The sequence below is a fragment of the Callithrix jacchus genome, chromosome X (assembly GCF_049354715.1).
Source record: "Callithrix jacchus isolate 240 chromosome X, calJac240_pri, whole genome shotgun sequence".
Lineage (NCBI taxonomy): Eukaryota > Metazoa > Chordata > Mammalia > Primates > Cebidae > Callithrix > Callithrix jacchus.
The window spans coordinates 2,837,604-2,861,883 of NC_133524.1; the positions used below are offsets into that span (position 1 = coordinate 2,837,604).

General features: G+C 50.1%; 2 protein-coding genes across 21 annotated transcripts in view; both read right to left on the reverse strand.

Moving 5' to 3' along the window:
- The window catches only part of ARSD (arylsulfatase D), a 28,808-nt gene extending 19,945 nt beyond the window's left edge, over positions 1-8,863 (reverse strand). For 4 of the 6 annotated variants that reach the window (XM_078362427.1, XM_078362429.1, XM_078362425.1 and 1 more), the window contains exons 1-3: positions 8,753-8,863; positions 4,170-4,319; positions 263-384 (exon numbers count right to left, since the gene is read on the reverse strand). In XM_078362427.1, the coding sequence (XP_078218553.1) occupies positions 263-384; positions 4,170-4,319; positions 8,753-8,796 (316 nt within the window). In that variant the 5' untranslated portion in view covers positions 8,797-8,863. Of the gene's footprint in view, positions 1-262; positions 513-4,169; positions 4,320-8,711 lie in introns of all 6 variants that reach the window. The other 2 variants (XM_078362428.1, XM_078362426.1) reach the window with 2 other exon arrangements.
- Positions 8,864-12,672: 3,809 nt separating this feature from the next.
- The window catches only part of ARSL (arylsulfatase L), a 37,369-nt gene continuing 25,761 nt past the window's right edge, over positions 12,673-24,280 (reverse strand). For 13 of the 15 annotated variants that reach the window (XM_035289634.3, XM_035289632.3, XM_035289629.3 and 10 more), the window contains 4 exons: positions 23,678-23,812; positions 20,448-20,610; positions 18,955-19,076; positions 12,673-13,047 (listed from right to left, as the gene is read on the reverse strand). In XM_035289634.3, the coding sequence (XP_035145525.1) occupies positions 12,689-13,047; positions 18,955-19,076; positions 20,448-20,610; positions 23,678-23,812 (779 nt within the window). In that variant the 3' untranslated portion in view covers positions 12,673-12,688. The remainder of the gene's footprint in view (positions 13,048-18,954; positions 19,077-20,447; positions 20,611-23,677; positions 23,813-24,280) is intronic. The other 2 variants (XM_078362434.1, XM_035289633.3) reach the window with 1 other exon arrangement.

Consider the following 24,280-nt stretch of genomic DNA (forward strand, 5'->3'; position numbering starts at 1 on the left):
GCTCTCAAGCCCCTGACCTCATGATTCGCCCGCCTCAGCCTCCCAAAGTGCTGGGATTACGGTGAACCACTGTGCCTGGCCACAGCTTTTATGTGTCGCACACAATACGATACTCCTTACATAAATTCAAGGAAGACGATGCATTGCAGATAATCTTTGTACCATTTCCCACCTGTCTTCACCATCAGTACTCAACTGTTACAGATGGTAGAATGAGTGGACACAGACGTGCCCATTTCTCTGTCATCTCCATGACACCAACCTGATCTGAAGGAATGTCTCCCCGTGAGGAATGCGGCTCGGCTGGGGGTGCACAGTGGGGCGGCCGCCAGGTGCTGAGTGAGCCTCACGCCTTCCTCTGCAAGCTGGTCAATATTTGGCGTTCTGGGGAAAGCACACAGAAATCATCGTTGGGAGACATGCATTTGGCTTCAGCAGATCCGTGCTCTGAAAGGCTCAGGAATAGATGCCAGGACTTCGCCAGATTTCAGAATTCATCACATTATGTGCTCCTGTAGAGGCAGATGGACCCCTATCCTAAGTTTGGTTTTGATGTTGAGATGGACGTCTCACACACACACACACACACACACACACACACACACACAGCATATGAGACAATTTATGACCCATAGAATGAGGCTTTCTAGGGAGAGCAGGGCAGGCCTTCCAAACTTGTTTGAAATAAGGAAGCAGAGAAAGAACGTTTATTTTTTTAGTTGTGGTGAGGGTATGAGGTTGGGATAGAGTTCCCATGCAAGGGTGGGGGCTTTTAAGGGCTGACTCTGCCATCAGCACCGAAGGATAAAGTCCCTGTGCATTCTTACCTGCCTGTCCACATGTGGAGCACGGAGAGGTGAGGCCTAAAATCTTTCAGCATCGGATATCAAAAACAGTGAGGCCAGGGGCAGTGGCTCACGCCTGTAATCCCAACACTTTAGGAGCCAAGGCGGGCCGATCACTTGAGGTCAGGAGTTCAAGACTAGCCTGCCCAACATGGTAAAACCCCGTCTCTACTAAAAACAATATAAAAATTAGCCAAGGAAGGTGGTGCACACCTGTAATCCCCACTACTTGGGAGGCTGAGGCAGGAGGATAGCTTGAGCCCAGGAGGCAGAGGTTGCAGTGAGCAGAGATGGTGTCACTGTACTCCAGCCTGGGTGAAAGAACAGAGTGAGACCCTGTCCCCCTCAAGAAGAGCTATACACATGGAATGGAATATATGGAATATTCCTCAGCCACTGCAAGCTGTGAGGCACAGTCTGAGGCTTGCCACCACAGGGCGGGACCCTGAAAACATAGTCTTCTGTGAAACCATTCTGACTTGAAAGACCCTGGGTTAGCCGGGTGCAGTGCCTGTAATCCAGAAATTTGGGAAGCCGAGGCGGGTGGATCATGAGGTCAAGAGATCGAGACCTTCCTGGCCAACATGGTGAAACCCTCGTCTCTACTAAAAAAAATACAAAAATTAGCTGGGCATGGTGGCGTGTGCATGTAGTCCCAGCTACTAGGGAGGCTGAGGCAGGAGAATTGCTTGAAACCAGGAGGTGGAGATTGCAGTGAGCCAAGATTGTACCACTGTACTCCAGCCTGGTGCCTGGTGACAGAGCAAAACTCTGTCTCAAAAAAAAAAGAGAGAAAAACCCCGGGTTATATCATTTCATTCAGATGAAATGTCCCTAACAGGGAGCCTGTGGAGATGGAAAGCAGGTTAGTGGTTGCCACAGGCTGGGGGTTGGGGTGCTGAGTGAGTTGGAGGAATGTTAACTGGGGCTGCCATGACGAAGTCCTACACGCCAGCTAGCTTCAACACCAGTTATGGTTGGGCACAGCAGCTCATGCCTATCATCCCAGCAGTTTGGTAGGACGAGGTGGGTGGATTACATGAGGCCAGGAGTTCGAGACTAGCCTTGGCAACATAGTGAAAATCTGTCTCTACAAAAAATACAAAAACTAGCTAGGCGTGCTGGCCTGTGCCTGTAGTCTCAGCTACTCGGGAGGCTGAGGCAGGAGGATTGCTTTAGGAGATGGACTCCAACCTGGGTAACAGAATGAGACCCTGTCACAAAAAACAAAACAGATAAACAAACCCAGCTGACATTGATTCTCCCGCATTTCTGGGAGCTGGAGGTCCGAGATCAAGGCGTGGGCAGGGCTGGTCCCTCCTGAGACCTCTCTCCTGGGCTCGTGGACTCCATCTTCACCCTGTGTCCTCACACGGTCACCGCTCTATGTGTGTCTGTGTCTTCATGTCCTCTTCTTATGAGGACCCTTGTCCTACTGGATCAGGGACCAGCCTAGTGACCTCATTTTACCTGATCACCTCTGGAAAGACCCAGTCTCCAGATGGAGTCACAGTCTGAGGTTCTGGGGGTTGGGACTTCAATGTAGGAATCTAGGGGACACAGATTAGTCCCGAGCTGAAGGTGATGGCTCGGGGGTACAGTTTCTTTGGGAGTCTGTAAATGCTGTAACATGGTTTGTGGTGAAGGATGCACAACTCTGTGAATAGACTAAAAGTCCCTGAACTGTGCACTGTAAACAGATGGACCATTATGTTCTGTGAATTATAACTGGGCATGCTCAGGCTATTTGAACGGGATCCCTGGACAGAGGGCAGATTGATTGACTGTCTGATCGATTGACTGACTTAGAGATAGGGTCTCACTCTGTGGCCCAGGCTAGAGTGTAGTGGCGTGATCTCAGCTCACCATAAGCTCCACATCCAGGACTCAAGCCATCAGCCTCCAGTGTAGCCAGGACTACAGGCATGTGCCGCCATGCCTGGCTACTTTTTGGTATTTTTCATAGAGACTGGGTTTCGTCATGTTGCCCAGGCTGGTCTAGAACTCCTGTGCTCAAGTCATCCCTCACCTTGGTCTTCCGAAGTGGTGGGATGAGAGGCAGGAGCCACCACGCCCTGCCCACACGGGGCAGACTGCTGCAGGCGCTACACCGTCCACTGCAAAGAAGGGAGGCCTGCTCTGTGGGGGCCGGCCCTGAGGTTGGCAGCTATTAAAAAGCAGATGCAGCCTCCGTTCTGGGTGGTCCTTCTAGGAGAAAAGCCCACCAAATGGAAAAAGGAGGTTTCTCAGCTTTTTTCCACTCAAGCGCTCTGCTGGGAGGGCTGGCATAGAGGCTAGTCTGCGTCTGCCGGTGCCATGGCAGTGAGATGAATGGGGGTCTGTGAACTGACCTGTCCACGTGCTGACCCCCCAAACCTGTGTGCGGGGCCTTGCTGAGAAAAACTGTCTTTGGAGGTGTTATTAGTTAGGTATCCCAAGACGAGATCCTCCTGGTCTAGAGAGGGCCCTAAATGCAATGACCAGTGTCCTTCTAAGAGAAAGAAGAGGAGAGGCAGACAGAGAAGAAGGCCACATGGTGGCGGAGGCAGAAACTGGAGTGGTGGGGCCACAAGCCCAGGGACAGCTGGAGCCCCCAGGAGCTGGGAGACAAGGAAGGATCCTCCCCTGGAGCCGCTCAGGGAGCTCTGTCTGGGTCTTAATCTCCTCTTTTAGTAACCCATATCCGATTAGGGCTCGCCCTAAGGACTTCAGTTTAACTTAATTACCTCTACAAAGACCCATCTCCGAATACTGTCACAGCCCCATCTGGCTTCAACCTACACATTTGGAGGAGGCCAGAATTCGGCCCACAACAGAGTGTCTGCAGACATAATGAAGAGAAGACGATGCTTAGGGCAGGCGGGCCTTGCTGCAGTGACCGGTGTCCTTATCAGACGAGGAGGTTAGGACACAGACAGAGGAGGAGGCCACGTGGAGACGAGGCAGACTGCAGTGAGTGATGTGACCTGACAAGCCCAGGGACGCCTGGAGCCCCCAGGAGCTGGGAGAGGCAGGAAGGAGCCTGCCCTAGGACCCCCAGAGGGAGCCCGGCCCTGCCCACACCTGGATTTGAGACTTCTGGTCTGCAGACCTAGGAGAACAAATTCCTGTTGTTTTAAGCTACCCATTTTGTGGTAAGAATACTTTCACCCGCTTGGCAGTTCTGTGTGGATTAAAAGGGCCCTTTCACCTGTTGGTAAATAATTTTTTGTGGGGTTGGGTTCTGAGGCCCAAAGGACTTTCCTAATTTCTTCGGGCAGGTTTTAAAGGCACCATTCAGTCAGACGGCATGACATCATCACCAATGACAAGAACCAAGTGCACCTCAGCGTTTCGTTGCCATAGCAACCGAGATCCCCAATGCCCAGATCGTCTGCCATGATCAGTAGGATATTTGGTTTAAAGGCATTTGCAGCTTTAGGTTCACAGGTCTTCAGAAGCGAGCAGAAAAGCAGTAGCAGCAGCACGCAGGCCCTGGAGAGAGAAGCAGAGCACAGAAATGACTGTTTACCGTTTGGCACAGGAAGCGGGCATTTCAAGGCAGCTCGCCGAGAGGGCGAAGGTTTTACCACCACATTAAGCATTAAACTTTATGGGAGGTTATCGTCTTGGCCTGAACTGGTGTCCCTGAACCAAACCGAGGGTCAGGCTGCTTCTTCTTGTGGCCCAATAATGAGATGCAGATGAACTGGGAAAGAGGAGAGTTTGTATTTCTGTGAGCAGTTATAGGAGGAAGGCCTGGGAATGATCACCAGACCAACTCAGAATGACAAAGCTTTCCATAGCTCGTATCCTTCTAAGCTATACGTCTAAGTGTAAGTTCGCATTTAACTAAGGCCATCATGGTTCACTTCCTCTGATCTGTAACTCAGGTCTGAGTCCTGAGGACCCTCCTTGGAGCCTCAGTGAATTGATTTAATCTCAGTGGGTCCAGGTGTGGGGTGATTACCCGTAACTTGGCTCCTTTAGTCCCCAATAAAGCTTGTTTGTGAGGGTCTGGGGAGTTCCTTCAGACCCCCAATAAAACTTGTTTAATCCTAAACGGGTCCTGTTGAGAATTCCTTCATTACCTTGTCATGCTTCAAGGCCCAGGAGAGGCCTGGGCACAACTCCTGGTGGGCTTTTGTCACATCCCAGCCTTTGTATAAGGGCGCTGGCTCTTTCAGCTTTTAATATTTAACTTCACCACCTGGTCAGGGCTGAAACAGTTGTTACGGAGGCCTGCGTTCATGAGACCTGGCTGCCACACTAGACCACACATATCGGAACAAACTGGAATGCGGTCACTTGTGCTAACTGCCACATCATCAAGCTGAGCGAGGAAACAGGCCGGTTTTCCAAAAAACAGAAGATTCCAGCAAGGAAAAAGAAGATGCCTAGTTCACCTGAGCTAAGAGTCTCCCGTGCTTTAACCCTGTAAGAAAAGTAACTTTGAAACAACCAAACTGCTTTTTAATTTTTTTTTTTTTTTTTGAGGTGGGGTCTTGCTGTGTTGCCCAGGCTGGAGTGTAGCAGCGTGATCATGGCTTACTGCAACCTCTGCCTGATTCTGAACTGCTTGAATCAATCCTCCCACCTCACCTTCCGGAAGCTGGGACCGCAAGATGTAGTGCACACCACTAAGCCTGACTAGTATTTTTTTTAGAGGTGGGGTCTCACTGTGTTGCCCAGGATTTAATTCTTTATTTTCTGCTTTCTTTGGCTCTTTCTTGCCTACAAAGCCAAGCTCCTCTTCTCAGCTAATGGAAGTACTCATCCTTACTTTATAACCCAATGAGCTGGGGTTACAGGTGTGAGCCAGCGCCCTCGGCCTGTAACTGCAAGATTTAAAGGGTGCCTTGGAAAGGAGTTGCTACCAATGAGGGCCAGGGACAGTCCAGCATCATGTGGAAAGGAGATCCTGGGCTCTCCCGGCTCAGAGCCATCAGGGACACCGGCTCCACGACCTCCTCCCAGCTCCTGTCTCCTCCAGTGTCGCGCTGCTCCAGCTCTAGGGGAGCCTACAGATGCGCGATGGGATGTGGCTTGCTCGTTCCAGGCTGGATCTCCAGCATGTCCAGGAACCCAGCAGGTCGCGGGTTCCCGGGCTGTGCCCTGGAGCGACAGCAGTCGGACAGTGTGGGCATCTGGGTTTCGCTCCGGGAAGCACGGGGCAAGCCTGGCGGCGGGAGGGATTGCGTCTTAGAGTGGGGAGCACCAGGCGGGGTTGGGGCTGCAGGGGACAGGGTCCTGCAGCAGATGGGTGGTGTCATAGTGCTGGGGAATCGTGGGACCGTGGACGAGGGGTGTGTCTCAGGGTGTTTGGGGCTACAGGGCTTTACCGTGGGGCAGAGGAGGAATAAGGCCAGGAGGAGGGGCGCGGTGTGACCAGTAGGACAGTGGGCACGAAAGGGAACAGGATGAGACATGTCTTGGAGAGTGGCGAGAGGGAGGCAGGAGAGTCGGGTGCGGAGGTGGGGAACCTAAGGCGTTCACGCCTACTTGCTAGAACTAAATTGAAAGGAAAAGCCTAACTTTCCTTTTTGTTTGTATTTATTTATTTATTAGACAGAGTCTCGCTTGCGATCTCGGCTCAGTGCAACCTCGGCTTCCTGGGTTGAAGCGATTCTCCTGTCTCAGCCTCTGTAGTAGTTGGGATTACAGGCACACGCCACCATGCCCGGCTAATTTTTTTGTATTTTTAGTAGAGGCCCAGCTAATTATTTTCTTTAGGGATTTCACGATATTGGCTATGCTGGTCTCGAACTCCTGACCTCAGGTGATCCACCTGCCTCAGCCTCCCAAAGTGCTGGGATTAAAGGCATGAGCCAGGCGCCCAGCAGGAAAATCCTAATTTTCCACGCCTAGGCAACAAGAGGAGCAGAGGCTACTCCCTTTGAGCTTTTCTCCTGGGCACATGGGAAAGTGGTGCCTGCAACAAACCAGACTGACTGGAGTCGAGTCTTCACCTGCAACTTCTGACTTCACCCTAAGCCTCTGATAAGTTGCTTTGTGCAACCAGTGAGATGTTTGCACAAGAGTGTGACCTTTGTAAGCTCACTGCAGCCTCTGGCTGTCTACAATCAATCAGACTGGTCGCGGGCCACCACTTCAGTGACGTGGGGTGAGTATGAGGTGGCCATTGGGAAACGTCTAGGGGTTATTTGGGCCCTAGAAGATTCTGTATCGGAGCCCCTGGGCCGCTGCTGGGTGGGCTCCCACACTGTGGCGTGTACTTTCGTTTTCTTTTCTTTTTTGAAATAGATACTATTTATTATTATTTACAGATAAAGTAAAATCAGGTACAGGATTATTAAATAACTTTTCCAAGGTCATACATATGAACAATGATAGAGCCCAGATACAAACCCAGGTAGCCCAGAAAGCTCTTTCCCTAAATAACCACCTGACCCCCTCACCCCTCCAGAAAGTCTTTGTTCACATGATACCTTCCCAGTGAAGCCTAACATGATTTCCCTATTTAAAATTCCAACCCTCAGCCCCAACTCTTCTTTTTCCCTCCCTACTTTATTTTTCTCCATAGTACTTATCACGATCCAATATTTTGTGTGTGTATACACACACACACACACACACAAGCTTTACTGAGATACAATCGTTTTCAATATATCCCTGCTTTCCTTCTTCTGTTGCTTCATTTTGTCCAGTTCTTTGTTCAAAACCCCGAGAACCTGGACAGCGTATAGTCACGACGCTCTCCCGGTGACAACTGGGCGCCAATGGAGCCGGGAAGGCAGGACCCGGCGCATCTTAGGAAACGCAGTGGGGCTGAGCGGTGCTAAGGGTGGGGACCGGAAGGTGGGACTGGGCCAGGGGCAGGACGCGGCAGGGCCGGAGGGAAGTAACAGCTGCACTTCTGCTGGACATGGGGACGGGACAGGGGGTCCTACTGGGTGACGGGGGTAGGCACAGCGGTGCTTGGGGGTCGGGGAGCGGCCAATGAAGCCCACAGGGAGGAAATGGCCGTGTGTTCCGAGCGTGTTGCAGGGAACACAGCTGCACTAGGGAGGACTGGGCCTTGGGGAGTGACGGGGCGCGTCATGCTGGGTGCAGGGGGAGCGGGAGGGCGGGTCTTTTTTCTTTTTTTTGAGACGAAGTTTCGCTCTTGTTACCCAGGCTGGAGTGCAATGGCGCTATCTCGGCTCACCGCAACCTCCACCTCCTGGGTTCAGGCAAGTGTCTTGCCTCAGCCTCCGGAGTAGCTGGGATTACAGGCAAGCGCCACCATGCCCAGCTAATTTTTTGTATTTTTAGTAGAGACGGGGTTTCACCATGTTGGCCAGGATGGTCTCGATCTCTTGACCTCGTGATCACCCCTCTCGGCCTCCCAAAGTGCTGGGATCAAGCCGTGAGCCACCGCGCCCAGCCAAGCGCGTCTTAAGAAGTGGGGCGGGCAAGGCTGCGCTTTGGTGGATGGAGCCTTGGGAATGGACGGGGAGCGGGACCGGGAGCGGAAAGGGGTGCGGTTCGAGTCCGGGCTTAGGGAGCCGGGGAAGGGCGAATTCTGGTCGCGGTGTCTCTGTGGCTGGAAGGCGGAGGACTCGGCGGGGCGTGACCCACGCAGCTTCCACTCCCCCTGGCCTCGGCCTGCCTTGCTCCGCCTTCCCTTCCCTTCCCTTCCTCGTTCCTTCTCTTTCCCGGCCCTTCCACCTTCCCTTCCTTTCAGTCTTCTCCACGCCCCCTCGTCCCTGCAGTCGCCCCCTACCCCTGGGCTCTGGTGTCTTGAGTCTGTCTTGGGCACCCGACCCTCCTCCAGCTACATTTTGGGGACTCCCAGGCGCCGGACTCAGCCACGCCCGTTACGGGGGCCCAGGCTCGCCCGGGGCGCCGCTCCCCGTGCTCGCGACCCCCTCCCCAGGGCCCCACCCTAGGCCTTCGTGTGGTCCGCGTCCCGGGGTCCCTGGCACCTGGCGGCGGGCGCGGCGCGTCCCCTCCGCGCGGCGGATCCCATGGCCGAGCGCTGCCCCGGAGCTCAGGACTTGGCCCCGCGCACTCCGCGCCCGGGCCCCGCGAGTGCCAAGGCCTCGCCCTCGCAGCTGCGGAATCTGGGCCGTGCGCCCGCCCCTCCTTCACCGCGTCACCTCCTGGCGCTCTGAGCCTCTGCGACCTGCGCGTGGAAACAGGTTTTCCTGTCGTCACCTGGGGAGGCCGGGGCTAAGCAGGTGCTGATCAAACCCGGTTAGGATTGGCCGACCGCGTTTGCTCCCGCCTGTAATCCCAGCACTTTGGGAGGCATAGACGACTGGATCATCTGAGATCAGGAGTTCGAGACCAGCCTGGCCAACATCGCGAAACCCCCGTCTCTACTAAAAATAAGAAAATTAGTTGGGCATGGTGGCGGGTGCCTGTAGTCCCGGCTCCTCGGAGGGTGAGGTAGAGAATCTCTTGAACCTGGGAGGCAGAGGTTCAAGAATCTAGCCCAGCTAAATTCCAATTGCTATGTTTATCTTTGTTCTGTTCATCAGACTGCTGCTAGAATTACTCCTTTTGATGAACCGCCATGCACTGGACCCCTCCCCATCTTCTCTGTGACTCACCGTTTTGTTTTTGAATGATGCATTTTTGTTCATTACTCTCTCAGGTAATTCTTTTTTTGTATTTTGGCGCCCTTTTTATTGTTTGTTTTATTTTCTTTTGAACTCTTTCGACCTCTAGAGAGGTCAAGGCTGAGAGTTGAGGCTGCAGTGAGCCTTGTCTTCAGCTCTCTTGAAACCTAGTCACTGATTCTCTCAAGCCCCTTCACGTCTCACCTCATCCCCTCACATCCCACAGAAAACACAAGATCTGCTCGAAGTATAAGTTCATATTTTGTAGGAAATGCTCACAACCCAGGTGACCCACTTTCCATCAAAGCGGGATGCTTCTTTCCTCTTCCGCTGATCAGGGGCAAAATAATTCCATAGTCTTCAAGTAACAGTACATTCTTCCAAGGCTGAGGCTGTCAAGGGTGAAAACTACTGAGAAAAGAGCCCTGGTTGTGCTTAGGTAAATTCTCTAAACATTCTGAGCTGACTTGGGTGCTCACGATTTGGAAACGGGGCCTGAAGGCAGTAGGAGCTGGTGTTGCCATAAATCATGTTTCAGGGAGGCTGTGGGGATGGGAAGGGTGGCTGAGCCTTGACCCTGAGGGTCTCACAGGACTTTAGGCACGTGGAGCCTCCATGGGGACTTTGGCTTCAAAGCCATCAGGCTGAAGAGTGTGGACAGGTATGGAGACGGAGGTGCCTCTCCCCAGTGGATGCTGAAGAACTTAAACGTGACTCTCTGGGCCGGGGACATCCGGCACAGCTGACCCAACGTGCTGGTCTTCTTCCATAACCATGGCTATCGGGAAACCACAGGGGTGCTCTGCTTCCCTTCCTCCCTCCCCTCCTTTCTTTTTCTTTTTGCTTCTTTCCTTTCCTTCCTTTTCTTTCATTCTCTCTTCCTCCCTTCTTTTTTCCTCCCTTCCTGCCATTTTTTCCTTCCTTTCTTTTTAGAGACGAGGTCTCGCCCTGTCACCCAGGCTAGAGCGTAGTGGCACAATCATAGTTCAGTGCAGCCTTGAACACCTTGGGAGGCCAAAGGCTCAAGTGATCCTCCCCTCTCAGCCTCCCAGATAGGTGGGACTATAGGCATATGCCACCACACCTAATCATTTAAATTTGATGTGGAGCAGGGTCTCGCCATGTCACCCCAGCGGGTCTGAAACTCCTGGCTTCAAGCCATCTTGGTGTCCTAAAGTGCTAGGACTACAGATGTGAACCATTGCAGCTGGCTTAGTATTTCTTTCTGTCTTTAACCAAAAGAATTGGCTGGAGATGGATTTGACATTTTTGGTCTCTATGGACAGCTGGAATTCTTGGAGGCTGATGTGGATTGGATAATTTGAGGACACGTTCTTGAGGCGGCGACAAGGTGGGGCATGCCTCATTACATGCCTAGGCTTGAAAGAGTGGAGGAGGTACCTGTTGCTTGAATGTGGAGGTGAAAGAACTGTTGGGAAGACCTCCTGACTCCCAGGAGAGAATGTGTTGGGGACTGAATTGTGTTGCCCTCAAGTTCATGGGAATAAGGTTTCTATTCATCTTTATTAAAATGAGGTCACAAGAGTGGACCCTATTCCAATAGGAGTGGGATTGTTATAAGAAGAGGAGATTAGGGCCGGCATAGTGGCTCACCCCTGTAATCCCAGCACTTTGGGAGGCCAAGGTGGGTGGATCACTTGAGGTCAGGAGTTCCAGACCAGCCTGGCCAACTGCTGAAAACCTGCCTCTACTAAAAAATACAAAAATTATTGCGGGTATGGTGGCACACGCCTGTAATCCCAGCTACTCGGGAGGCTAAGACAGGAGAATTCCTTGAACCTGAAATGGAGGTTGCAGTGAGCCAAGATCAAGCCATTGCACTCCAGCCTGGGCAACAGAGCAAGACTGTGTCTCAAAAAAGAAAAAAAAAAAAGAATTGGAGATGAGGACACAGGCACAGAGGGATGCCCGTGTGAGGACACAGGAAGAAGGTGGCAGCTGTGAACCAGAAACAGCTTCTCCCACACACAGATCCGGCCACACCTGGTCTTGGACATCCAGCCTCCGGAACTGCAAGAATCAATATTCCTGTTGATACCCGGTTTACGGTACTTTTGCTCTAGCATCGCAGACGTAAAGGCACAGCCTGATTCTGCAGTGACCTTGCAGCCCAGAGCTGAGAATGCCGCCTGTACAGCTCAGCCTCCAAATCTCCAGCTTTCCCCAATCACCCGGGGCATTTGGCACAAAGGAAAAGCACTTGAAAAGAGCCCAGTGGAAAGCTCACTTCCTGCCTGTGGATGGAAATGATAAACAGACACTAGAAACGGGCACCACAAAGTCACTCGGTGCCAGGTTTTATCTTTGGGGCCTATCTTCTGTTCATGTGCAAATCTGTAGGTCACAGAGACACCTTCTCTGGAACTTGTACTGTTTGGGGCTACAAGGCAGCCTCTTCCAGACAGAGCTGGGGTCCATTGATAGAATCCTCCCCCATCCAGGAGATACTTTGCATCTCCAGTTTGGGTGCCTGAGTGACCATTCACCACTGCATTATTAATGTTTATCTATGTATTTATTTTTTAATTTTTTTGGTGAGACATAGTCTTGCTCTGTTGCCCAGGCTGGAGTGCAGTGGTGTGATCTCAGCTCACTGCAACCTCTGCTTCCTGGCTTCAGGCAATTCTCCTGTCAGCCTTCTGAGTAGCTGGCATTACAGGCGCCCACCAGCACACCTGGGTATTTTTTTTTTTTTGATAGAGACAGGGTTTCACCATGTTGCAGGCTGATCTTGAACCCCTGACCTCAAGTGATCCGCCCGACTCTGCCTCCCAACGTACTGGGATTATAGGCATGAGCCAGTGTGCCTGGCCAATGTTTATTGCTCATTTCTCTTATTCTTGCCTTTCTGTTTTCTGACAGGGAGAAACTATTCATCCTTATGCAAGTAGATGCCTTAACATGATGCTGAAGTTTCTTTCATTTTTTGTTTTCTGTCTTTTTGGAGACAGGCTCTTGCTCTGTTGCCCAGGCTGGGGTGCAGGGGTGCATCATAGCTCAGTGCAGCCTCCAACTCCTGGGCTCAAATGATCCTCCTGCCTTAGCCTCCTGAGTAGCTAGGACTCCAGGCATGTGCCACCATGCCTGCTAATTGTTTTATTTTTGTTTTTGTGGAGCTCGAGTTTCATCATGTTGGTTTTGAACTCCTGGCCTCAAGTGAGCCTCCGGCGGTGGCCTCCTAAAGTTCTGGCATGACAGCCAGCATGTGCAGCTGGTTTGTTTGCATTTGAGTGATGAAATTTAGGAATCAGGGCTCCAGCTTTTCATTGCACATATTTATTGTGGGTCATCTTCCCTAAGGCACCAGCAGAGGGGGAACGGGCCACAGCAGGGCTGCAGCCATGGTCTCCAGAGGTTGCCCAGGCTGTCCAGCTGCAGAGCAACCGGGCTGAGTGTCTGCTGGTGCTCCCACACAGCCTGCTGGACTCGTTCCATCACATGATAGAACAAGGGCTCTGAGGCTGGCGTGAGGACATGGGCCTCAGAAGGGTCTCTTGAGAGGTCAAAGAGCAAAGGTGGATCATGGTGGACTACTTTTTCCCCAGAGCACGGGCAGACCTTTCTTCCGTAGCAGGCACCAGCTCCCTCTGGTTGGAACACTGGGGTCACAAAGTGGACTTTCCATAGTGTTCCTCCTGGTGGAAAGACAAGAATTACAGGGTTGGCATAGAGAAATAGGGTGCATTGCTGGAGAATGACATCTTCCTAAGGGCTAAAAGGCAGGAATAACCCAAGCGTCCATCAGTGGATGAACAGATAAAGAGAACATGGTACCTCTGCACAATGGAATACTATGCAGCTATGAAAAGGAGTGAAGCACTGACACAGGCTTCAGCATCGATGAACTTGGAAAATAGTGTGATTCCATTCACATAGAATGCCAAGGACAGGGAAACATAAAGACAGAAAGTAGAGTAGTGGTTTCCAGGGCCTGCTGGGGGTGAAATGGGGAGTGTCTCTTTTGGGGTGATGAGAGTGTTCTGCAGCCATAGATGTGGCAGTTGCACAACATTGCGAAAGTACAAAATGAAAGGGAAGAGGGAAGGAAGGAAAAGAAGAAGGAAAAAGAAAGAAAGAAAAGAGAAAGGAAGAAAGAAAAAGGAGAAAGAAACAGAAAGAGAAAGAAGGAAAAGGAAGAGAGAAGGAAGAGAAAGAAGAAAGAAAAAAGAAAGAGAAAGAAAGATGAAAGAAAAGAGAAAGGAGAGAAAGAAACAGAAAAAAGGAAAAGGAAGAGAGAAGGAAGGAGAGGAGAGAGGGAGGGAGAGAGGGAGGGAGGGAGGGAGGGAGGAGGGAAAAAGATAAAAAGAAGCAGAAAATCCGTAAGGAAAAACCCCCAGTGTCCAGGAAGATCTAGTAAGTGGAAGGCAGGTGGCAGCTGAGCAGAGTCACCCTTAGGGAGTCACTTTGAAAGAGAGGAAGGAGAGATGGTGAATGAGCCCACAGCAGCATCCTGCTGGGCCCTAGGACACTGGGCACCACACTGACTCGGCTGTGTGGCTTCAGCTGCTTTAAGCCAGGTCTGTGATGTTCCTTCCATTGCGTCCTGCTGGAAAGTGAGTCTGGGAGTCATGAGGATAAGAGAGCAAGGGGTTGGCTCGGTGCTGCCATGCTCTCCTCCCTGCAAAAGCGTCTGGCAGTCCCCATGAGCCGAGCAGGCGTGGACACCCAAGAGATGGGCTCAGACAGACAAGCACACTCTGCCTTCCTTGCCATGGCCGGTGGGCTTCAGAACCCCACTCTGAGATCTGCCTCCTGGGAATGGCACCGCTAGGGTTTGATATTTGTGGACGTTCGCTGAGTGATGAAACTCCATGACTTGTGTCCACCCTGTGAGCACTTACAGGGGCTCACTGCTGCCTAGTGACTCTGTTTTCTCACCTGTGGAATGGGCTGGTCACGGTTGTCTGCCAGTTATCAAGGTGAAATAATTTTGCAAGGAGAGGCACAGAACACTGGTGCAAGCCCTCATGAAATGTCAGCGGTGGCGTCATACTGCAGGGAACATGTCCAGCAGCCAGCGAGAAGACAGGTGAACTGTTAGCAGAGGAGATGACCCACACAGGAAAACAGACACAGAAACAAGAAAATCGGCAGGCGCAGTGGCTCATGCCTGTAACCCCAGCACTTGGGGAGTCCGAGGTGGAAGAATTCCCTGAATACAAGAGTGTTTGAGACAAGCCCGAGCAACACAGCAAGACTCCACCTCTATTTAAAGGAAAAAAAAAAGAGAGAGAAAATCGTGGACAGGTGTAAGTGCTCAGAATTAAGCACAGCGGGTCCGCGCGATTGCTGACGGCTGGTTAACAGTGGAGGTCTGTGTGGGTGCAGTTCGGGGGACTGGTTTTGGTCCCAGAAGCCTGTTTGAGAAGGTAACATTTGACTTAGGGCAGGCACATCAACAGTGAGCCAGCCATGTGGAGGGCCAGTCCTCTGAGTGCATGCCATGTGGTTGGAACTGCTGGTGCAAAGGCCTGAGGCAGGAACAAGATGAGCCTGTCCCCAGATCGCTGGGTATGGGACAGTTGGAACTTGGACATTGCAGAGCTCTGGTTATCAGGACTGAGGTTTCAGAGGTAGGGCAGGGCTGGCTTCAGAAATAAGGTGTTCCAAGCTCCCCAGCAGGAATTCAGACTTGCCGTGACCTTCATGCAGATGCACTCAGCAGGCGCAATCACCGGGGGTGAGGAGTGGACTGGGGAGGGCCAGCTAGGGCAGCACTGAGGGTACACAGGCAGGAGGATGCCCTCTCCACCTCCCAACCATCAGAACAATTTATCCAATAGCCAGGAGGAGAAGGACGAGTGATGCCATGATGGGGTCAGTGATCTGAGCTGCTGAGCAGAAGCCATGGGAAGTCAGGCTGTGCTACTGATGGAAAGGTTTGAAAAAACTTCAAAGGCAACATCTATAATATGTAATTTAAAAATCGAAAAATAGTGGAGGCTGAGGCAGGCAGATCACCTGTGGTCAGAAGTTTGAGACCAGCCTAGCCGACATGATGAAACCCTGTCTCTACTACAAATACAGAAATTAGGCTGGTGTCGTGGCTCACACCTATAATCCCAGCTACTAGGGATGCTGAGTCATGAAAATCAGTTGATCCCTGGAGGCAAAGGTTGAAGTGAGGTGAGATCGCACCACTGCACTCCAGCCTGGGTGAGAGCGAGACTCTTGTCTCAAGATAATAAATGAGTGAACGACTGAATGAATGAATAACAAAAAGTGGGCCAGGTTCTAGGACTCATGTCTGTAATCTCAATACTTTGGGAGGCGGAAGCAGGTGGATCGCTTAAGCCCAAGAGGCCGAGCCTGGGTGACACAGTGAGATGCCATCTCAATAAATAACAAAAATTTAAAAAATGAAAGTAAATAAAAAACCAAAAATATAGCAATAAAAATAATTCCAGATTAGACTACTAATTGAAAGAAGGCTGGGTGGGGTGGCTCAGGCCTGTAATCTCAGCACTTTGGGAGGCTGAGGGAGGAGGACTGATTGAGCCCAGGAGTTTGAGACCAACCTGGGCAACATAGTGAGACCCCACCTCTACACAAAAGAAAAAACATTTTTTAAAAACAGAAGGGAAAAGAAGAGACAGTAGGTTCAGGGCATTCAAGTGGTTCAAGTTCAACTTATTTTAACAAAGAAAACGAAAAGGAAGAGAGACTAAGAAAAAAAAATCTATTGTAACTCCTTCAAATAAAAGACTGTAAACAATCTTTTTTCGGCCAGGCACGGTGGCTGACACCTGCAATCCCAGCACTTTGGGAGGCCGAGGCAGGAGGCTCACCTGAGGTCAGGAGTTTGAGACCAGCCTGGCCAACATGCTGAAACCTGGTCTCTACTAAAAGTACAAAAATTAGGACGGCACGGTGGCTCATGCCTGTAATCCCAGCACCTTGGGAGGCCAAGGCAGGTAGATCACGAGGTGAGGAGTTCAAGACCAGCCTGGCCAAGATGGTGAAACCCCGTCTCTACTAAAACTACAAAAATTAGCCAGGCACAGTGTCAGGAGCCTGTAATCCCAGGTACTCGGGAGGCTAAGGCAGAAGACTCGCTTGAACCCGGGCGGCAGAGGTTGCAGTGAGCCGAGATTGCACCACTGCACTCCAGCCTGGACAACAGAGCAAGATTCTGTCTTAAAAAGGAAAAATTTCAGTCTCGATTCAGACACCCGGGGATACCTACACAATGCCTTTGGGAACTCTTTAGCTGACTGAGTCACAAGAAGGTTACAGATCTTCTCAAATGCTGGAAAAGGCGCAAAGAAAGCCAAGTCCATCAAGCAAGTCCGAGAAAGAGGAAACCATCAGGGCAAAGTCACAGAAAGAGAAGCATGAAGGAGGAGAAGGGAAGCGGGTGAAGTCGGACAGGTGGAACTGTCTGAAGAGTCTGAACACAAACATAGAAGCAGAAATCAGTCATTCATTAAATTAAAGAATACCATTGTTAAGTAAATCCAAAGGCTGCATTTTTAAAAAATGACAGAGCATGGCAGAAAGGCCCTGTCAGACTTGATAAACATAGCCATAAATATGCAGGCAATTAAAAGACAATGAATGCCACCCACGATGGCTCACGCCTGTAATCCCAGAACTTTGGGAAGCCGAAATGTGTGGGTGGATCACCTCGCCTCGTTGGGAGTTTGAGACCAGCCCGGCTAACATGGTGAAACCCTATCTCTACTAAAAATACAAAAGTTAGCTGGGTATGGTGGTGCACACCTGTAATGCCAGCACTTTGGGAGGCCGAGGTGGGTGGATCACCTGAGTTAGTAGTTCAAGACCAGCCTGACCAACAAGGTGAAACCCTGTCTCTACTAAAAATACAAAAATTAGCCGAGTGTGGCGGCAGGTGCCTGTAGTCCCAACTACTCGGGAAGCTGAGACAGGAGAATCGCTTGAACCTGGGCAGTGGAGGTTGTAGTGAGCTGAGATCACGCCACTGCACTCTAGCCTGGACGATGGAGGGAGATTCGGTCTCAAAATAATAAATAATAAATAAGTAAATAAATAAGAGACAATGAAGGCCAGGCACAGTGGCTCATGTCTGTAATCACAACACTTTGGCAGGCTGAGGCAAGAGGATTGTAAGAGCTCAGAAGTTCGATGCCAGCCTGGGCAACATAGGGAGACCCCCATCTCTACAAAAAATAAAAAGCTCTCTGCGTGTGATAGCATGCACCTGTAGTCCCAGCTACTTGGGAGGCTGAGGTGGGAGGATTGCCTGAGCCCAGGAGGCAGAGGTTGCAGTGAGCCAAGATCGAAACACTGCACTTCAGCCTGGGCAACAAAGCAAACCCTCTCTCAAAAAAAAAAAAAAAAAAAGACAATGCAATTACTTGGCAAGGGGCCAAGTGCTTGATGAAATGAATAATTTTTAAATAAGTAGAATTAATTAAGCAGAGAAAGGTAGCATATTTCAGTGTGGGAAGACCTAGTATAATAAAGGTAATGAAGCATCAAATGCAAAAATGATTAATATTTCTGTGGAATTTTTCTTTTTTAAACTTGCAAATGATTTCATAGCTCTTTTGACAGGACATTAGAACCAAAAGACCTAGAAGATTTGGGGAGGCATGTTTAAGTATTCAGTAAGCATGTGTTTGCTTATGTTACAAAGTCGTAATTGTTTACAAAGAAGACGAAATCGTGTTAAGGTCAGAGGGTGAAAACATTTGAAAACACATCTAGATGCACAAATAGAGGACAAAGGGCTGGGAGTGGTGGCTCACACCTGTCATTTCAGCATTTTGGGAGGCCAACAGGGTGGATTGCTTTAGCCCATGAGTTTGAGACCAGCCTGGGCAACATACTGAGACCTTGTTTCAATTTAATAAATAAAAATTGGAGGCCAGGTGTGGTGACTTACGCCTGTAATCCCAGCACTTTGGGAGGCCGAGGCAGGTGGATCACTTGAGGCCAGGAGTTCGAGACCAGCCTGCCCAACATGGTGAAACCCCATCTCTACTAAAAATACAAGAAACTAGCCAGGGGTGGTGGTGGGCACCTATAATCCCAGCTACTCAGGAGGCTGCTTGAACCTGGGAGACTGCGGCTGCAGTGAGCCAAGATCATGCCACTGCACTCCAGCCTGACCAACAAAGAAAGACTACTCCCCAAAAAATAATTACAAAAAATAAGAAAAAGGGAGACTAGAAAAGTCTTGAACATGTGTGTGCAAGCGTGTGTGTGTGCATGCACATATGTGTGTGTGATGATAAAAGGTGCACTTCACATCGTGCACAGAAGAAGGAAAAAAAGCCCATCCATGGTGGTTAAACTGTAGCTAACAATTCCCTCCCTTCCCTTCATTTTAAGATGATTGACAGGTGATCTTAGAAGGCATGTAGCCGGCATAAGAGGGACACATATTGAGAAAAACTAAATGTAAAAAGCTCATGGAGAAAAACGGAAGTGTGAGACATGGAGCTGGAGATGGACTCTGGAATGCAAGTCCTCCTCCAGCCTGTTCTAGGCCTGCTGCTTTCCTGCACTGAGGGACTCCTCCCTGAAGGGTGTTAGGAAGAGGCTCCCCTACTCACTGTCCCGTTGATGCCACCTGGCTGCGTGCAGAAACCTCTCACAGTAATGCATCAGGAACTCGTGGTCTGAGTGCTGGGCTGTTCCCAGGAGCAAAGGCAGAAGGTCCCGGCCATCAATCACTCTGCAGGAAGGAACATGGTGGGGCTCAGGGATGGGACAGGGACTTCAGACATTTGTCCCTCCAGCATCCACCAGCTCCAGCCCAGTTGCTGCACTCTCCTTATGTTGTATCAGTGGAGGGAAGGTCCGGCTGTGGACACGGACGGATGGAAGGCATGTGTGTGTTTTAGCGCACTTAGAAGCGGCATGCAGCAGCTACCCACATCAGTCACTACCAAACGTCACCTTTGGCTCAAAAGGAATTAACTGGCTGGATGCAGTGGCTTACGCCTGTCATCCCGGCACTTTGGGAGGCCAAGGAAGGTGGATCACTTGAGGTCAGGAGTTCGAGACCAGCCTGGCCAACATGGTAAAACCCTGTCTCAACTAAAAATACAAAAATTAGCTGGCTGTGGTGGCGGGTGCCTGTGATCCCAGCTACTCAGGAGGCTGAGGAAGGAGGATCGCTTGAACCCAAAAGGCAGAGGCTGCAGTGAGCCTAGATTGCACAACTGCACTCCAGCCTGGGAGACAGAGCGAGATTTTGTCTCAAAAAAACAAAAAAGAAAAGAAAAGAAAAAGGCTGAAATAGCCAGCGCCCTTATACAAAGGCTGGAATGTAACGAAAGCACACCACGAGTTTTTCCCAGGCCTCTCCTAGGCCTTGAGCATGACAAGATAATGAAGGAGTTCTTAACAGGACCTGTTTAGGATTAAACAAGTTTTATGGGCCGGGCATGGTGGCTCACGCCTGTAGTCCCAGCTACTCAGGAGGCTGAGGTAGGAGAATTGCCTGAACCCAGGAGGCAGAAGTTGCAGTGAGCCGAGATAGCGCCATTGCACTCCAGCCTGGGTAACAAGAGCGAAACTCTGTCTCAAAAAAAACAAAACAGAACAAAACAAAACAAGTTTTATTTGGGGTCTAAAGAAACTCCCCAAACCTCCATGATTTAGTAGGAAACAAGATAAGGGTAATCACCCCAGCACCTGGACCCAACTAGATTAAATGAATTTACTGAGGCTCCAGAGGAAGGGCCTCAGGACTCAGACCTTAGTTACAGATTAAAGGAAGTTAAATCACTATGTCTTTAGATGAACACAGTCTTACACATGGATGTACAGGTTAGACGGCATTAAGCTCTGGAAAACTTGGTAATTTTGAGTTGGTCTAGTGATCATTTCCAGACCTTCTCCCTGTACCCGCTTACAGAAATAAACTCATTTATTTCCCAGTTCATCTGCATCTCCTTACTGGGCCATGAGAAAAAGCAGCCCGACCCTCGGTTTCGTCCGGGAACAATTTCATAGACCCCTTACTGCAACGGCGAAGTGACGTTTTCATTTGCCGTAAGTGTTGCTGTGTCTGTTGAAAGCTGTTTGGATCGTTAGGTACCTGTCCTGGGGCACCTCACCGCCGGCAAGCTGCACCACGGTAGGAAACACGTCCATCAGGCTCGTGGGCTCGCCGATCACTCGGCCAGCCGGGAGCACCCCGGGCCAGCGGAAGATCCCGGGCACACGGATTCCACCTTCCCATCCTCCCATGCCCTTCCCCCCTGTGTTGGAACAGAAACAAAAGAAGCTGGTTAAAACCGAGAAACAGATGCTCAGCCGGGGTGATTTCACCTGTCTGGACGTTTCTCTCTCCCGGAGTCTCTCAATTTCTTTCTGTCTGTCTGTCTGTCTGTCTCTCTCTCTCTCTCTCTCTCTCTCTCTCTCTCTCTCTCTCTCTCTCTCAATCTCTCTCTCTCTCTCTCTCGGTCTCTCTGTTTTGGTGACATTACAACATTCAATCTCATGTAGTTCTCCTGGCAGAGGATTGATCTCGTATTTGTTATTAACCTTGTTGTTGGTTAGTGTGCATTGGATTAAGTTGGGTCCTTCACTGCAAATGACTCTTGCCCTTATAAGAGGAGGTAGAGACACAGAGGAGGAGGCCACATGGAGACGGAGGCAGAGATGAGTGATGCAGCCACAAGCCAGGGATGCCTGGCGCCCCAGGAGCTGGGAGAGGCAGGAAGGACCCTCCCCTGGAACCTCAGGAAGAAAGTGGATACAACTGCAATGTGTTGAATGGTGACCCAAAAACATGTTCCTGTCATATCCCCCAGAGCCTATAAATGAGACTTTATTTAGAAATAGGGTGTTTGCAGATATAATCAAGTTAAGGACTTTGAGATCATCTGGGATTAGGGTGGCCCTAAATGCAATGGCAGGCATCCTTCTAAGAGAAGAGGAGACACAGACACAGAGGAGAAGGCCATGTGGAGGCAGAGACTGCAGTGATGCACCCAGAAGCCCAGGGATGCTGGAGCCCCAGGAGCTGGGAGAGACTGGGAGGATCCTCCCCTAGAGTTTCTGGAGCGAACATTTCCCTGACACAGCTCGATCGCAAACTCCTGGTCTCCAGGACCAGGAGAGGATAAATTCCTATTGTTTAAAGCTCCCCCAGTTTACAGTACTGACATTCTTCATGGTACAGAGAACCAGATTGGGTACAGGATACATCAATGGCAATGAGATAAAGAAGGTTTCTGAGGCGTCGGGCCCTCAATGTGAAGACATTTTGGGAAGGCATTAATGGATGTGCTTGGCATTTATATTTCCACTTTTACATGTGTCCTAGACTGATGTGCACGTCTACTAGAGAGCAAACGTCCGTCACAGGTGTATTTGCCAACATTAGCCCAAAAAGTCTCTTTCAGTGAATGAAAACTAAACCTCTCAAGGCAGGAAGATGACACGAAGTCATGTACACTGGGCAGCACGTTTTAGAATCTTTGTGGCACATGAAATGATGGCGTGATTTAAAAAATGGAATCCCGGTGTGAATATCATGTGGCCAGTTGGATGTCTACCTTTCTTTTTTTTTTTTTTTTGAGCCAGAGTCCTACTCTGTCACCCAGGCTGCAGTGCAGTGGCACAATCTCAGCTCACTGCAACATTTACCTCCCAGGTTCAAGCAATTCTCCTGCCTCAGCCTCCCTAGTAGCTGGGATTACAGGCATACACCACCACATCCAGCTAATTTCTGTATTTTTAGTAGGGACAGGGTTTCACCATGTTGGCCAGGCTGGTGTCAAACTCCTGACCTCAAGTATTCCATCTGCCTTGGCCTCCCAAAATGCTGGGATTACAGGCATGGGCCACCGTTCCTGGCCTCCAAAATCCTTTATCTTAACCCAGACATTCCCTTCTATTGATCCCAGGAAATGTTTAAATCTCCATATAAGCTGGAAGCCGCCCAGCTTTGAGTTGTCCCGCCTTTCTAGACCCAACGAATGTGTCCCTTAAATGTATTTGATCCATGTCTTATGCCTTCCCAAAATGTATAAACCAAGCTACACCACGACTGCCTTGGGCACATGTTCTCAGGACCTCCTGAGGACTGTGTCACAGGCCATGGTCACTCATACTTGGCTCAGAATAAATCTCTTCAAATGTTTTACAGAGTTTGGCTCTTTTCATCAACATGATGATGGTTACACAACTCTGATAATCTACTAAAAACTCCTTAATTGTGCACAAAAACGTGGCAGCCACGTCTCACTAACACGGGCCTCCGTAACAACTGTTTCAGCCCTGACCAGGTGGTGAAGTTAAATATTAAAAGCTGAAAGAGCCAGCGCCCTTATACAAAGGCTGGGATGTGACAAAAGCCCACCAGGAGTTGTGCCCAGGCCTCTCCTGGGCCTTGAAGCATGACAAGGTAATGAAGGAATTCTCAACAGGACCCGTTTAGGATTAAACAAGTTTTATTGGGGGTCTGAAAAACCTTCCCAAACCTCCGTGATTTAGCAAGAGACATGGTAAGGGTAATCAGCCTTGGCACCTGGACCCATTTATTTATTTATCTATTTTTGTTGTTGTTGTTGAGACGGAGTGTCTCTCTGTTGCTTAGGCTGGAGTGAAGTAGTGTGATCTCGGCTCACTGCAACCTCTGCCTCCCAGGCTCAAGCGATTCTCCTGCCTCAGCCTCCCGGGTAGCTGGGACTACTGTTATGTGCCACCACACCTGGCTAATTTTTGTATTTTTAGTAGAGACAGAGTTTCACCATGTTGACCAGGTTGGTCTCGAATTCCTGACCTGAGTGATCACCTGAGTGGTCTGCCCGCCTCAGCCTCCCAAGTGCTAGGATTACAGGCGTGAGCCACGATGCCCGGCCACCTGAACCCACTTAGATTAAGTCAATTTACTGAGGCTCCAGAGAAGGTCTTCAGGACTCAGACCTTAGTTAGAGATTAGAAGTTAATGACTAATGTCTTTAGATGTGTGCACACTTACACGTACACACACAGATTGGAAGGTGGAGAAGCTCAGGAGAACTTTGTAATTTTGAGTTGGTCTGGCAATAATGTCCAGGCCTTCTCCCTGTAACCGGTTATAGAAATAAAGTCCCTCCTCTCCCAGTTCATCCGCATCTCATTTTTGGGCCACCAGAATAAACAGCCCAAGCCTTGGTTTGGTACGGGAAGGAAAATTCAACCTAGAGCATGACGAATTATCACTTTTACCCTGGACAGAAAAAACCAATATCCATGAGCAACAATACTGACCCTCCTGGGAATTGCAGGGAAGAGATAAAGCTGCAAGGTCAGGATCCAGGAGTGCCCCAGCCTTACCTTTATAAATTCCATTCCAGCCGCCATACTGGCTGTTTGCAAACTGATTCTCCAGGGATCCCCCGTGATCTGATGCAAAATAAATGAGGGTGCTGTTGGTCAAACCTTCTGTGTCCAAAGCATCAAGGATCTGTCCTGCAAAGAACAGATGTTTTTGAGGCCGTTGAAATAGAAAAATATCAGAAATGCAGCTATGAAGTATGTGCTTTAGCATCTGGGGGCCATCCGCAAGAATGAATCCTGTTTTAATGTGTAACAGGAGCCAGCTGTTGTATAATTTTGCTGTCCTTTGCTGTAGATTGACGTATGACTTTATACACACCCCATCCTTTGGTCAGAGTTTCAGGTAACCTACAAGGACAAAATATCAAAAACTTAAAAGTGTGGCATGTAGGTGGGCGTGGTGGCTCACGCCTGTAATCACAGCACTTTGGGAGGCCGAGGCAGGCGGATCATTTGAGGTCAGGAGTTGGAGACCAGCCTGGCCAACATGGTGGAATTACATCTCTACTAAAAGTACAAAAATTAGCCGGGAGTGGTGGCACATGCCTGTAGTCCCAGCTAGTTGGGAGGCTGAGGCAGGAGAATCACTTGAACCCAGGA